General features: G+C 37.7%; 1 protein-coding gene across 2 annotated transcripts in view; it reads right to left on the minus strand.

Moving 5' to 3' along the window:
* The window catches only part of LOC309507345 (cytochrome P450 2K6-like), a 75,133-nt gene extending 60,053 nt beyond the window's left edge, over window positions 1-15,080 (minus strand). Inside the window, exon 1 of one of the 2 annotated variants that reach the window (XM_082181511.1) lies at window positions 14,200-15,080. In XM_082181511.1, the coding sequence (XP_082037637.1) occupies window positions 14,200-14,234 (35 nt within the window). In that variant the 5' untranslated portion in view covers window positions 14,235-15,080. Of the gene's footprint in view, window positions 1-14,091 lie in introns of both variants that reach the window. The other variant, XM_082181514.1, reaches the window with a different exon arrangement.
* Between the last annotated feature and the right edge of the window lie 289 nt (window positions 15,081-15,369).

Below are 15,369 nucleotides of genomic sequence, written 5' to 3' on the forward strand. Positions count from 1 at the left end.
GGGGGGCCAAGCTTGTTGACAACAGGGGCACTGGCCCCCCCGGGCCCCCCCCTAGAACCGCCACTGTGAGGAGGACTTTTACTTTCTGAACCTGGACTTTACACCTCTGCATAGCAATGCCACATGTCAGCCAAGAGCAAAGAAATAATGATCTCAATAACAACTTCGGTAGATGTATGACAGAAATAAAGTCATTCTGTTTAATAATAAGTGTAATAATGTGTAATGGCTGGAAGTCAGTTGTAGTTCTTGTGTTTCTCTATTTTCTGTTCGTGTGTTCCTCTTTCCTTCAGTGATTCTGCTTGTTAACAGCAGGTGTTCATCACTAATGCTCAACAATCACTTACATATTCACTGAATTATCTCACTGCAACAATGCGTCAATGTTACTTTTACTCTTTGTATTGTGGATTTTGATGCAACACTGTTGCCAGTAGTTTACTGTAAAATTTTGTTTTTTAGGTCACCATTGTGCAGTAGAGTAGAGCCTGTGCTTTAGTCCAGGAGAAGATCTAGAAACATTGATGATACACTGCATGTTGTTGTATTTAACAGGTGGTGACTGTGTACAGTAGTTGCAGGTCCAATGGAAATCTTTTTATGTACGATACTTTTTTATATCAAATGAAATAAGTTCACACTAATTAGTAATGGGAATTTGGAAGCATTTTACTGACTCTCTTGTTCGATCTCGTTCATCAAAATGAACGAATCTTTTTTCGAGTCATTTCATTCGTTTAAGGGGCTTTAAATGTTATACTTTTATCAGGCAAATTCCCCGAACACATCCACCTACGCAATCTTGATCATATTCTGAATTAAGAAATCATTATAATGCAGTCAAAAATAATTTACAGGGAACATAAATTTACATTTACATTTACATTTACATTTAGTCATTTAGCAGACGCCTTTATCCAAAGCGACTTACAAATTAGGACAAAAATTCAGCGAGTCATCATAAAGAGGCAAAAACAACAACAACGCAAGAAGTGCTCAAAATACGAAGTTCAGGTATTATTCAGAGTAGCATAAGCCTGATAAGTGATGTTTCAAAGGGAAAGGATTTTTTAATTTTTTTTTTAATTTTTTTTTATAAGGTTAAGTGCTCACGGAAGAGATGGGTTTTCAGCTGTCTTTTGAATGTTGTCAGGGATTCTGCATTCCGGATGAGGGTGGGGAGAGCGTTCCACCAGCATGGAACTGTGAATGAGAATGTTCTGGAAAGTGATTTTGTGGCTTTCTGTGATGGAACCACGAGACGTCGCTCGTTGACCGATCGTAGGTGTCTGGTAGGGATGTAGACTCGTAGGAGTGAGTGAAAGTAGGAGGGAGCTGAGCCTGTGATGGATCTGTAAGCAAGCGTCAGTGCCTTGAACTTGATGCGAGCAGCGAGAGGTAGCCAGTGCAGAGAGGTGAACAGAGGAGTGACGTGGGCCCTCTTGGGCTCGTTGAAGACAAGACGAGCTGCAGCATTCTGGATCATCTGTAGGGGTTTGGTCGCACATGCTGGAAGTCCAGCCAGAAGAGCATTGCAGTAGTCGAGCCTAGAGATGACCAGGGCCTGGACGATAAGTTGCGTTGCATGCTCAGTTAGGAAAGGCCTGATCTTCCTGATGTTGTGCAGTGCAAACCTGCATGATCGAGCTGTCTTTGAAATGTGATCAGTGAAGGTCAGCTGGTCATCAAACGTTACTCCAAGATTTCTGACCGATCTTGATGGGGTGATTAATGATGACTCTAGCTGGATGGTGAAGTCGTGCTGTAGAGACGGATTGGCAGGGAGGACGAGAAGCTCAGTCTTTGCCAGGTTGAGCTGCAGGTGATGTTCCTTCATCCATGTGGAGATGTCCGCCAGACAGCTTGAGACCCGTGCAGCTACTGTGGGATAAATAATGACTTTACCTTCCGAGTCTTTCGTTCATTTGTCATGTGACAGACGCAATGAACGGATCGCTCATGAACGACTCATCACTAACACTAATACTAGGGTTGTGCCGATGGACGATATCATCGTCCATCGTGATGGCTGACCGACATCACGATGGAGAGCCACCATCGTGATGCCACGCCCCCCCCCCACCCTGTCAGACCAGCCCAGTCTCACGGCAGTTCGTTTTCGTGTGTACACCAGTGGTTGGGAACCTATGGCTCGTGTGGCTCGCAAGGTCTCTCACCCTTTACCAACAAACGATAAAAAAAATGAAGACGTGTGTGTTCAGTGCTGTTCGCGAGTGTCACGAGTCACCACAGCAATCAACCAAACGTTTACGTTTCTGTGGTAACCTAACAGTTACAGCTCCTGCACTGGGATTCAAGCAGAGCAGCTTGTTTAAGGTGATGGCGAAATTCATTTTAAAACAGCAATGAAAATGTAAAAGTAGGCTTTATAAACTTTAATATATCCTTTTATTGAAACGGGTGCTTTGCTGTGCAAAGAGAAACATTTCACCCGTTGGCCACTGGTACTTTCACTTTTGCCGCAGAGACCCTTTATGTCCTATAAATGTATCGTATTGTTGCTAATCCGCACAGATTTCAGTTGACGATTATGTAAAGTTCATAACAAAACATGAATGAGAAAGAAAAGAGCAGGATGTGCTATTGAAAAGAAATATTAAAAGCACGATAAGTCGCGAAAGAGAACTGAATTCTACTGACAGGATGGTGCGCGCGCCAGTCTTTGTCTTCGGTTGCGCGCCTGAACGGCCAAATAAACATAGAAATATTTCAAAATGCCAAGCCGAGTATTCCCGTGGCGTAAACACAGTAGATGTAAGTAGCTACAATGTGCACTCTCCCTGTCTCATCGTGATCGTCAGCGTGATCGCACGCGCGTCTCAGTTTATGGCCAGCAATATCATTGTTTAAGGACATTATGGAATTGAGATAATGTCTGTACTATGTTATGATTACACTGTACAATTAAATAATAGTTGCTCAGTCTGTGATCTGAACACTTTACTTCAGAGTGTCCGTTAACTGAATGAATTGAGAATATCACCTGAAAATCTGATAACATTAGCAATTTTCATTCAAGCAGCTGATTTCTGTAAATTAATGTAAAATTAAATGTATATTGCAGCACAGGGTGAAATCATTTACGATGATTTGAGACAAATATAGGCTAATGTAAATTTAATATAAAACGATGTAAATGCATGACGCTCTGTGTCGCGGCAGGATTTTGAACAAGGTCCTGAGCCGTTGTTGGGCGCCGCGGCCGCCGGTGTGTGTACACTCATAGAGAATGTGTTCGAATTTTAAAGACGTGGCGCTGCGCTTCTCGTCCGGTGTGCGACCACCTTTAAGGTGCTGTTTTTTTTAAGCCGAAGAACTCTGTTCTTAATACTGGCGAGCTTACTTTTTTCGGGTGTGTGGACAGAGTGTTCCACTCTAGCTGCGCGGGCGCGGACGAGCGCTGCGTCGTCTTCTTATTTGACAGGTGTCAGCGGGTGCAATACTGCCACCTGAGAGGTCAACCAGGTACTGGCGCTGGAGTATTTACGTGTCATGTTATCATAAGAGTCCTATTCATTTTAAACATTGTGGTTATCACCAATACCGGTATATTGTCACACTCTAAATTAACACGATGTCGATATTTCATGCTTTGAATATCACGGTTATCGTCAACACCGGTATATTGCGACACCCCTAGTTCTAGCCATTTTTTTTTGCACGCGCAATGCATTCTGGGTTGATGACGTGTATAGGTTGTGTACTTGTGTTGGTTGTGTTCAGAACAGAGAGAGGTGAGCTAATGGCACTAAGTTTAACTGTAGCTACATCCTAAAAGTGAATATAATGCCACATTGTGCAGCGTTTGGTTGTAATTTCCAGTCGTCCAAAGGCAACAAGGGGAGTGATGTAAGCCTCCACTGCTTTCCAAAGGAGAAGAAAATAAGAAAAGAGTGGGAAGTTGCTTGTGGACGAGTACAACTCACTAAAGACCCATGGCTGTGTTCCCGTCACTTCAGCTCTGATGCATTTGAGACATTTAGTCGGCTATAACATCGTCTTCCGCGATATTCTCCTGATTTAAGCCTACGGTGCACTAGGTCTGTGACGGTGGCAGTTTTTTACCACCGCGGTGGTAATGGACCAACTACCGGCGGTGGTGCGGTGGTTGGGGGATGTTTTGAAATGAAAAAACAAACAAAGAAACAACACACTAAAGGCTGTAAAGCATTTAAATAAATATCAGTAAATACTGGTAACTTAAATTATATAATAAAGTTGAATCTATAAAAAAAAAAAAAAAACTTTCATTTAATATTTCCACACAAAGACGCGTGATATAGCCTACCGCTCTGCGCTTTGAGAGGGATGTGGGACACGAGCAGGGAAGAGACCATCGATCTCTTTTCTGATATCTTCGTGTTTTCTGCTTGTTGTTAAAGGTATGAATGGCGAATTTTATCTTCCACAAGGGCAAGGCTAGGCTATGTTTGATATTGCGCTGCCAGAGAAAGCGAAACTAAAATCACCTGTGCGTATGAAACACGCTTTACAAATAAACTTGACGCGCCTTACCATGTCTAATAACAAGCACAAACTGTGTTAAAAGGAATTTGACATACAAGTAAAAATGTAGGCTATCTGTCCTACAGCTTTTTTCTACTTAACCATAAAGAATACGAAAATAATAGGCCTAATTAAAACCGAACCAAGGAAGAAACGTTTATAATCCCCTTCAGAAATGGGTGAGAAGCGAGTGACGATATGGAAAAAGAAACAGGAGATTCCATGGAGGGATGAGTCACAATTTTTGAATATTCGATTAGTTGATTTAATTATAGAATATCTAAAAGGGTTGTGCGATTATTTTCTAAAATAAAATCTTCATGTTCTGGTGCTGATGCGGTGGTGACGCATTTATGTAACCAGATGGTGACGCTGCCAATAACGCACATAACAGCTGTCACAAAAAAACAGCAAAAGTAGCCTAATGTTTATGAATGTGTCAAATATAGCAAGGAGACATTTTAATTGTTTATTAATAAACTAGTGTTTTCTGTGTCAGTGTCGGGCTGCAAAGATGAAGTTGACGATGCTGACTCATTTTTGCAGTGAGCGCGCCTATAGAGAGAAATGCACACTTCATACAGAATTCATAAGCAGAGTAGGCTAGTCGGTTTATTTTCGTTTTAAATTGTTTTGTTTAAAAGTAGACAATTTATAAAGAAGGTGTCGGGAAGGAGACCCAAACTTGTGACCTCTGAGAAGGACTGTACTTAGGGTTGATACAAAATCCTCAATCTCCCCAGGTTGTCCGGTCAGAACAATAATGAGGACGAATTTTACACTCTCATGCCACTCTTTAATGAAACAGTTTGATATAGACGATGTGAGTTTTGTTCATGGTTTATTCTCATGGACGCATGAAGCAGAACTGAAGAATAAAGATATTTCCCCCTAGATATATCGGATCGGGAATGGAGCGAGTGTCTCCGATGAAAGTTACATGCATACTGACAACAGTTCGGGGTTGCGCTAGTGGAAAAAAGAAAAAAAAGGGAGATTGCTGATTGGCCTAACAGTTGCTGGGCACATGTAAAATAGAAAGTGACACTACAGTAAACTAGATAATAACTTATAATAACACAAACACAAGATAAAGTCAGAACCTTATCAACACAATTCAAGCCTTCTATATGGAATAACTAAAGGATTATTGTTAAATTCACTGATAATCGGGTGACCAGATCGCAAACCAGAATTCAAAGCCAACGAAGTTTAAATTTATGGGCTCATGCACAACTCTCTCATTCGTCGTGAATCCAGACTTTTCCATGGCTGCGATGTAACATTTAATTGCTAACCTATGATTTATTTTGTAAACAAATCTTTGTGCTTCACTCATGTCATAATATTCACGTAAAACAGTATTCACATAGAAAAAAAATGTTTTGGCGGATGTTTTCACATGTTAATCTATTCGCAAGCAATCATGTGGGTCATTTCATATGATTGATTATTAATCATACACATATGAAATTTGACAGCATTGTTATAATTTGAACAGTTTAAAATATATATAATGCATAAACAATTTTAAAACGCCATTTTCTCACACACAGACATCGGCGTATGAATCTCAACAATGGTGACATTCAAATGAAAAGCTTCATGTTGCAATGTATGCTGGGTACCACCATAGTACATAATTCCCCGAATGCATTGCTGCATGCATAAATTATGTAGCTGAATTTTATTATTTTCTTTTATTTTTACCATGTGCTTTTATTTTTGTTGTTTTTGATGTGACTTTTTAGTAGCTTGATTTGTGATGTTCAGAGTTTATCTGTTTATATTTTGTTTGTCACCATTGTTGAGGTTCATATGCTGAATCTTGATATATGTGTGTGTTCCTGTAGGTTGAAACATTTTTTGTGATTCGTGAATATGTAAAACATAAATTATCTGATCTCATGACATCACGTATTATCATGTGCCTATTTTGACCAATTCTTCATAGTCAGAAAATAGACTCTGGTCAATATCAGCATAACATCCTCCAGACGATGATATCCCATCATCAATACCAGAGTATATATTTCCTTGCCTTATATTGGCAAAACGAGTCCGTTTTATAAAGATATGGTTATGGCAGCTAGAGAATAACAAATGTTGAAGAAATAAAGAGTCAAGAGTCCAACTAAAGAAAGCACTAATCATGATCATGGTAACTTTTAATGAAATATTGTCAATACATCATCAACATCTAAACCTCAGTTATTTCTCATTAAGTTTTATTATGACAGAAATAAAGTCAGTCTTCTTTTCTCTCTTTTTGATTTCATCTAAAGCTGTGGCTTAAGTCAGCTGTTTACAGTAAAATCTCATTGTCAAATTTACTAAACAAAAAAGTACAATTCTGTGATTTGCTTTGTGTGATTTTATGTGTTTTTGCACATAATGCTATAGTGGAGATATGTTAGTGCACAGCAAAAACTCCAGTGTTAAATGAACTCTCCTGGGAGTTTATATGGCTCCAGACTCAAGAGTGTTAAAGTGTTAAAATATGAGTGTTAAATTAACACTCAAGAGTGTTAAAGTTAATGAGCTAATTAAGTGATTCATTGAGTGATGATTGACCATTATTGAAGACACCTGATGTTAACAAGCAGAATCACTGAAGGAGAAAATCTCATTGTTTAAGACACCGTTATGGCGATCAGTGTTGCTTTAGTTGGGGTCTTGACCCTCAAATCATTAACTTTAGATTTTGTTTGGCTGTTGTATCTGAGTTATAATTGCCAGATGAACAAAAAGAAAAGTTGCTCAGGTGGTGATGGTTATGTTTTGACATAATCATAATTTGACCTGAAGCACAAATCTCATTTAGAGAGTTACGTCTGTCTTGTTGATTACAGCAGCCCTGTGATTCTGCAGCAAATGATTATCAGCATTTTCAACATAATCCAAAATATTTTTTGAAAGTTGTTCTGATCAAAAGACAATTACCGAAAGAAATTTACTTTATTTAGACACACTGACATCAATAATCAGCCTGTGAATCTCAACAACGTTATGAATAAATTATGAACTGAATTGTCTTAGTAATTTCCTTTCCCTAATTGAATATTCTGTTTGTCACCATTGATGTCTGTGTGTGCCTAAAAGAAAGATTTTGTTTTATCAGAACAACTTTAAAAAAACATTTAGATTATTTAGAAATTTCTGGATCTTATGCTGTAGAATCACAGTGATGTTGTAATCAACAATATACATTTAAGTCAGAGATTAGACTCTAATTGAGTTTAGTGACTCAAGTCAAATTATGATTATGTCATAACATAACCAACACAACCTAATCAACTTTTCTCTTTGTTCATCTGGCAGTTATAACTCAGATACAACAGGGTCAAGAGCCCAACTAAAGCAAACACTGATCACCATAACGGTATCTTAAAAGAATAGATTTTCTCCTTCAGTGATTCTGCTTGTTAACATCAGGTGTCTTCAATAATGGTAAATCATCACTCAATTAATCACTTAATTAGCTCATTAACTTTAACACTCTTGAGTGTTAATTTAACACTCATATTTTAACACTTTAACACTCTTGAGTCTGGAGCCATATAAACTCCCAGGAGAGTTCATTTAACACTGGAGTTTTTGCTGTGTGTTTAATGATCTGTTGGGATTTAAAGGGTTTCTGATGAGTTTTGTGTGTCACCATTGTGCTGAAGAGTAGAGCCTGTGCTGAAGAGTAGAGCCTGTGCTTCAGTCTAGGATGAGAAAAAAAACATTGATGTTATACTGTATGTTGCTTTATTTAAAGGCAGTGACGATGTAGTTGCTGATGCATTGATGACGTTTTTAAGTTCTTTAATTCATTGATTCATGTGTGATGATGATCACTAGTAGGATTTAGTTAAATTGATGTTTTTAGTTAACTCATAAAATCTTTTTCTTAGTGGATTCAAATGAAATAATCTCACAGTATATATATTTAATGGCAATTGACCAATCAATTTCCTCAAATGAAATTAGTTATCTCAGGTTTTAATTCAGTACATCATTAATAACAGTAACATACTGTAAAGATTACATTAAAGAACTGTAAATTCACAGCTGCTCTTGTTTTGATGCTTTTACATGTGCGCTGTATAATTTTACAGTATAATTGTAGTTTATGATTTACAGTACTCTTGTTAAAATGTACAGGCTTACTGGCAACCAAAATTGCCAGTAAGTTGCTTTAAATTTTACAGCAATTTGACCTTTTTTTTTTACAGCAAGGTTAACAGTGTGATTTTGCAAACAGAGCTGCTTTCTTGAATTTGTATCATGAATCCAGACACAGAGGATGTTTTACCAGTCTTTCTACTGTAAGAATATTTACAGTATTCTGTGATAAAAAAACAAAAAACAAATCATGTAGAACAGCTTTGACAATTAGTACTTTTTTTTCAGCATATAAGCATATACTTAAAAATAAGTATTTAAGAAAGTATTTAAAATACACTGAACTTTATGCTTGAAACAAAAATATAATGGATTTGCATGTAAATTGTTCATGAAAGCATTTTTTATTATAATTTTTTATAAAACTGTATTGGGCAAGAACAGCAATCTTCCACAACACACTTTGAACACCACCCTACATTTCTGGGACAACTACAAAATAGTTTAAATATTAACAGATTCATTGAATATGTGTTATGACATACCGGCTTAACTGAACGTGCTGGACGAGTGAAACAGTGTCAATAGAACAACATGTCCTTCATGTCCTAAATGTTTCTACTGCTTTTGTATGACCTGTTTATCTCAGTGCAAATGTTTATTATGTATAGATAAGTCCCTGCTGAAAAAAAAAAAAAAAAAAGAACGGGGTGTTCAGAACTGTCACCTATTGATTTATGCTCATTTCTTTCTGAAAAGAAAAAAAAGAAAGAAATTATTCTAGCTTTAAAATGTGTTAGGCATGTGATAGGGACTCAAATAGGGTGCACAACAAAAACTCCAGTGTTAAATTAACTCTCCTGGGAGTTTATATGGCTCCAGACTCAAGAGTGTTAAAGTGTTAAAATGTGAGTGTTAAATTTACACTCAAGAGTGTTAAAGTTAATGAAATAATTAAGTGATTAATTGAGTGATTATTGATCATTATTGAAGACACCTGATGTTAACAAGCAGAATCACCAAAGGAGAACATCTATTTTTTTTTATCCACCATTATGGTGATCAGTGTTTCATTCAGTTAAACTATTCATATTAGATACATTTGGCTGTTGTAATGAAGATACAACTGCCAGATGAACAAAGAGAAAATGAGATTTTGTTGTTGTGTTGGTTATGTTTTGACATAATCATCAATTGACCTGAATCACAAAACTGTTGATTAAAGCAGTCTTGTGTTTCTATAGCAAACAATAAAAAAAATCTGATCTGATGTGTATTGGTTTACACTCATGCGGCAAGATCAGTCCCACTGAAAAAAAGCTTGTCTTGGTCTCTCATCTCATTCAGGGCAGTTGAGTGTGGTGGACACTTTTAGCTGATCAGGACGGAAGATCAGCTTAATGCCAAACCACCTGAGCACCAGTTTAACCAGGCTTTGATACCAGTTTAAACCAAGCAAACCAGCCCCAGATAACAACATTACTTCGGCCCAGATCCAACCCACATCTGGCACATGCAGAATGATGATCTGGCCCACATGCTGCGTGGAATGATGGCACTTGGGTGGACCGCTCCTGTTTGCCAGATCTGGGCCACAAGCAACACATAGCAATGCCAGAACTGGACCTTATCTGAGCCACACAGTCTGTATATATTAAATATGGAGTCATCTCAGCCTTAATAAGCCTGTTATCGAGCAGAACCACTGAAGGAAAGAAGAGAACAGAAAAGAGATGAGCAGAAACACAAGAACTACAACTGACTTCAGCCACAGTCTTAGATGAAATCAACTGAAGAGAAAAGAAGACATTAAATCTGTGAAGATCTCAGCAGAGGAGGATTAAACAACTCCACAAACAGCATTACCAGCTTCACTTATTACTAACCAGACTGACTTTATTTCTGTCAGACGTCTACACAAGTTTTATTGAGAATTAACAGGGGTTTAACTCTAATGTGTTTCATTTGAAGTCACCATAAGTGATTAGTGTTTCCATTAGTTGGGCTCTTAACTCTTTACAAGGTTGTTTTTGTAAACAAAAACTGAAACCAAGACTATTGATCAAAAAACATTTTCGTAAACTGAAATAAAATAAAAAATTCATAATATATGAAAAACTAACTAACTCACTTTAGCGGAAAATCTGACCTGTGGCTGTTTAGGGAAATACGCGTGTGAAGTTGCTGAGGCCATTAACTGCTGTCCTGTGACGCGCTCAATGAAGGACCATAGCATTGAACACATCGCTAGTCCTAATCGGCTGTTCATAAAGGATGTGTCTGTGGCAGTCGAATGGGAAATAACACGGTAATGAGACGCAAGTTGGACGTCTTTTAACTTGAGCGGAGCATTTTTAGAATGCCGTTTCATTTGATAGACACAGGTGCAACAGCAAAACAAGTCTGTCAACACAAAAATAAAAAAACTTTCATGTACTACTACTGTATGTTTGAGATGTCATGTTTTCATGAAGGTTGACCGGCTGAAATGCACTTACAGTGATGTTATTATCTTTGTTTTTACAAAAGATTTTCTGCTAATAATATTTTAATCCATGTGGAGACATGTCCCCACAATGTAGGGAATACCAGGATACTACACACACACACACAAGCGCGCATACACAAACAGACACACACACACACACACACACACACACACACACACACACACACACACACACACACACACACACACACAACACAAACCCTTTGGTAACACAAACACCACTTTGTGGGGACTCTCCATAGACATAATGGTTTTTATATTTTACAAACTGCATATTCTGTCTCCTTACACTAACCCTACCCCTATATTATTCTCATCGAGCCAGACGACTTTCTAATTTTCAGTTATTAGCTCCGACCAACAGGAAGTCAGATATATTTGTTTGAATGTGGATTTTTGGAATTAAGCTCTGATCTTTAACTACTGCTGCAAGGAGCCTCACACGATTCACACCAAACTTTCTCATCATGATGCCACTATATTGAAGATGCAAAATTTCGAACGGGTATCTTGAATGGAGTTGATGAAATAAAATAATGACAAAAAGGGAAACAGGAAGAGTCTCATATCTTCTAACTAATACATTATACACCATTTATTTATATAAAATAATACAAATAAGAAGTAAAAAACACATTTTATTCTTTTTCATATATTGCATTTGTGCTATCTGGTTGAAATAAATAAAATAAAATGTAATACATAGTATAACCACTAGTTTGCAGCATAGGCCTATATTTAAACAGGGTTGAAAAAAAAACTAGTTGCTGAGAAGTTTTCAGACATAATTATCAAAAAAGTTTAATTTTCTAGCTCAACTAACTGGTAAAAAGCTTTTTTTATTATTTTTTATTTTTTTATTAAATGTAATATGATTCCATGGATGGCAATGGCCTGTACTATATATCATTTCAAAATGAGCTTAACATGTTTTGTATCACAGGTGCATATGAGAATCTAACTGGGTTCGAAACATTGGACATTGGCTGGCAGCTCTTGAGAATCTTCCCCAAAGAGGACAGGATCCTGAACAGGATCCCTCAGAGCACTCTGGCTGAGTTTGACATTAGTCTTCCTTCCTTCCTTGTTCATGAACTTTGTCAGCTGTAAATCTGTCTGATTTGAATCAAATCATCAAACCTTGACCTGGTGTAAATACATTTTGGTACTTATGGTTACGCTCAAATCTATCAAACAGATTTTACTCTATCTCTCTGCTCAAATCTAGCACACCAAGTCTACACTGATGGATTACAAAGTTGATTTCATTGCTGATCTTGTTATTTATTTATTTATTTATTTAAGTGTTGCTAAATAGTCAAGCAAAATGTTATGAATATCGTTGTTGCACTGCGGTGTGGACGTTTTTTTTGTGTGTTGCTCAGTGTGTCAAACAGTGTTCTGACCAAGTGGTATATGATGTAAAGCCAAACTTTTATCTTAGCCTGCAAAATATTAGAAAAACTGACAAAGCTACTAGTATGTGTCACAAAACAGCCTGCTTCTTTAGTTTCAAAAGTGCCAAGATCAATGATGCTTATTGCAGTCTATGAATCTGTCATCATTATAAAGATTATAAGGAAGCCAAATGTTCATATAATGCATTAAAAGGGAATAGATAAGCACAGTGGCCCTATCAAATCAAAGTAAGAAATCCAAAATCTGAGCAATAGATTTTTTTTACGTTAGTTAATTTATGTTTGGTATAACAATGTGTCCTTTATAGTTGTATAAGCAATGTATTTATTATAATTTATTTTGGTGCCATGTACTGTGGTACAGTGTGTGATTTCAAGTGAATTCATAATGAAGTGATTATCCAAATGCATGAACACTATTGGAAATATATACAGTACTATGTGACCACTTCCTTAAACCTGGTGTAAATGAATGATCATGATGAAAGTAATCAAATATAATAGTGCAGCAATGCACGTCTTGATGGACTGATGTTAATTTTGGTATTGACGTAATATACACAACACAACTTTACAAAGCACAGTGGTTCTCAATTGTGCATACACATATTGTAAAATTGAGTAGTTTTGCTTAACCATATTCATGTAACTTGCTAAGTTGGCAAAAGGTACAGGATTGTTTTTAGACGCAATTTAGCATTAAATTCCACCCAATTTAGCATAAACTGAACTTAGTTCTTACTTCTGCATGTGCCCAATCCTAAAACTTATCTGCCCCATATATCAGTAATTGTCTCTCTGCAAAGTCTGTATTACATTATGACAATTACACAAAACTATTTATAAAGGTCATCCTGATGTGATCAGGCACATTTTGTGTAAGGTGTATGAGGATATCCTATGCAGTCGTTACACAGTGAAATGCTTGATTAATTATCTGCTTTAAAATGTTTAAACAGCACAGGGAATCAGAGCCTTCATAACACAATCATCAATTATCTTTTAACAGCCAGTTAGTTTCCCAGGTGAACGATGTTTCTTGTAATTAGTTATTTGCCCTAATTGGACTGATGAAGGCCTATAAAATACACTTATCTCCAGCTACATGTATGTTTGTATTTGTAGCGTCAGTGTGGTGGTTTGAGAAAGTGAATGTTGGGGCTTTGGAGTACTCAGGTTTTTTTTTTTTTTGCCATGGATAAAGGGTGGACACTAGTGAGTTTCAATCTGTCTATCTGTGTTTGTGAATGATTCTGCAAATAATGGATTTACTTTATGCATTTTATATATTTACTTTTAGGTTACCCTTGTTTGTAATCTTTCTGCTCTTTTTGAGTAATGCTCATGGATTTAAAGGTAAAAAAAAAATATATATATATATATATATATATATATCTCTATCTTGCAAAGGATTTTAAATTGTGAGGTTTCTTTTTCTACAAGTCTTCTATTTTCTCTAATTAACAGGTGGAGCTCATTCAAATGCCCACCACCAGTGGGGCCAACCTTCTGACAAAACTTTCTCACCTTGTGCAGTCCAGTCTTCTGTGGTAGAGGTCCCTGTGACTGGGATTTTGCCTGAAGAAGTGGGCTCTAGTTTATTCACTAACAGACCCCTGAAAAGGTTGAACTTACTCCAATTTGTTAAAGGTCGTGTTTCCAGCGGGCATGAATCAACGGCCCATGCTCAAACGCCTCCAAGCAGCTCCGTTTTAACTTCCTTGCCTCTACCCTTAAATGAACGGTATGCAGGCAGTTTGACGTCGCTCCAGGGTTCCTCGGAATCAGCAGCCACAGATACTGCTAGTGTTTCTACACCAGGAGAAAGTACTAGCTTTTTTCCTGTGCAGGGAGGTAGTTCTACTTCTAGCTTATATCTGAAGCCTCAGGGCACTCTGGGTCTGTATACCCCTGCCAAATATGTGAATTTTCCCATGTCATCACACCCAGCTGTTTATAGCCAGTCAAAAAGTAGCTCTGGTGCTTGGTTTGGGGGCTCTACTGGCTTTGCCTCCAAGGGACTGAGTAGCACTTACAGTGGTTCTGTCCAGCCTCAAGGTACCACAAGTCAGTTTGCCTCTGGGTCTCTGTCCTCCTATCCCAGTGTATTTCTATTCTCACCCCAAGGTGCCTCCAGTCAGTCTGCTACAGCCCAGAGTTCACGGAAGCAGTTTACCTCTAGCTATGGCACCCAGTCAGGGTCCTCGAAGCCATTCCCCCTGCAGGGAAGCATCACTTATGGTGGATCACTTCAGCCTCAAGGTACCACAAGTCAGTTTGCCTCTGGGTCTTCAATGTCCTATCCAAGTGTATCACTATCCTCACCCCAAGGTGCCTCCAGTCAGTCTGCTATAGTCCAGAGTTCACGGAAGCAGTTTACCCTCTAGCAATGGCACCCAGTCATGGTCCTCGAAGCCATTCCCCCTGCAGGGAAGCACCACTTACGGTGATAAATATTTAAATATTAACAGATTCATTGAATATGTGTTATGACATACCGACTTAACTGAACGTGCTGAACGAGTGATGTCAATAGAACAACATGTCCCTCATGTCCTAAATGTTTTTACTGCTTTTGTATGACCTGTTTATCTCAGTACAAATGTTTATTATGTATAGATAAGTCCCTGCTGAAAAAAATTTGGGGTGTTCAGAACTGTCACCTATTGATTTATGCTCATTTCTTTCTGAAAAGAAAAAAAAGAAAGAAATTATTCTAGCTTTAAAATGTGTTAGGCATGTGATAGGGACTCAAATAGGGTGCACAACAAAAACTCCAGTGTTAAATTAACTCTCCTGGGAGTT

Source organism: Leuciscus leuciscus, assembly GCF_965113295.1.
Source record: "Leuciscus leuciscus genome assembly, chromosome: 1".
Lineage (NCBI taxonomy): Eukaryota > Metazoa > Chordata > Actinopteri > Cypriniformes > Leuciscidae > Leuciscus > Leuciscus leuciscus.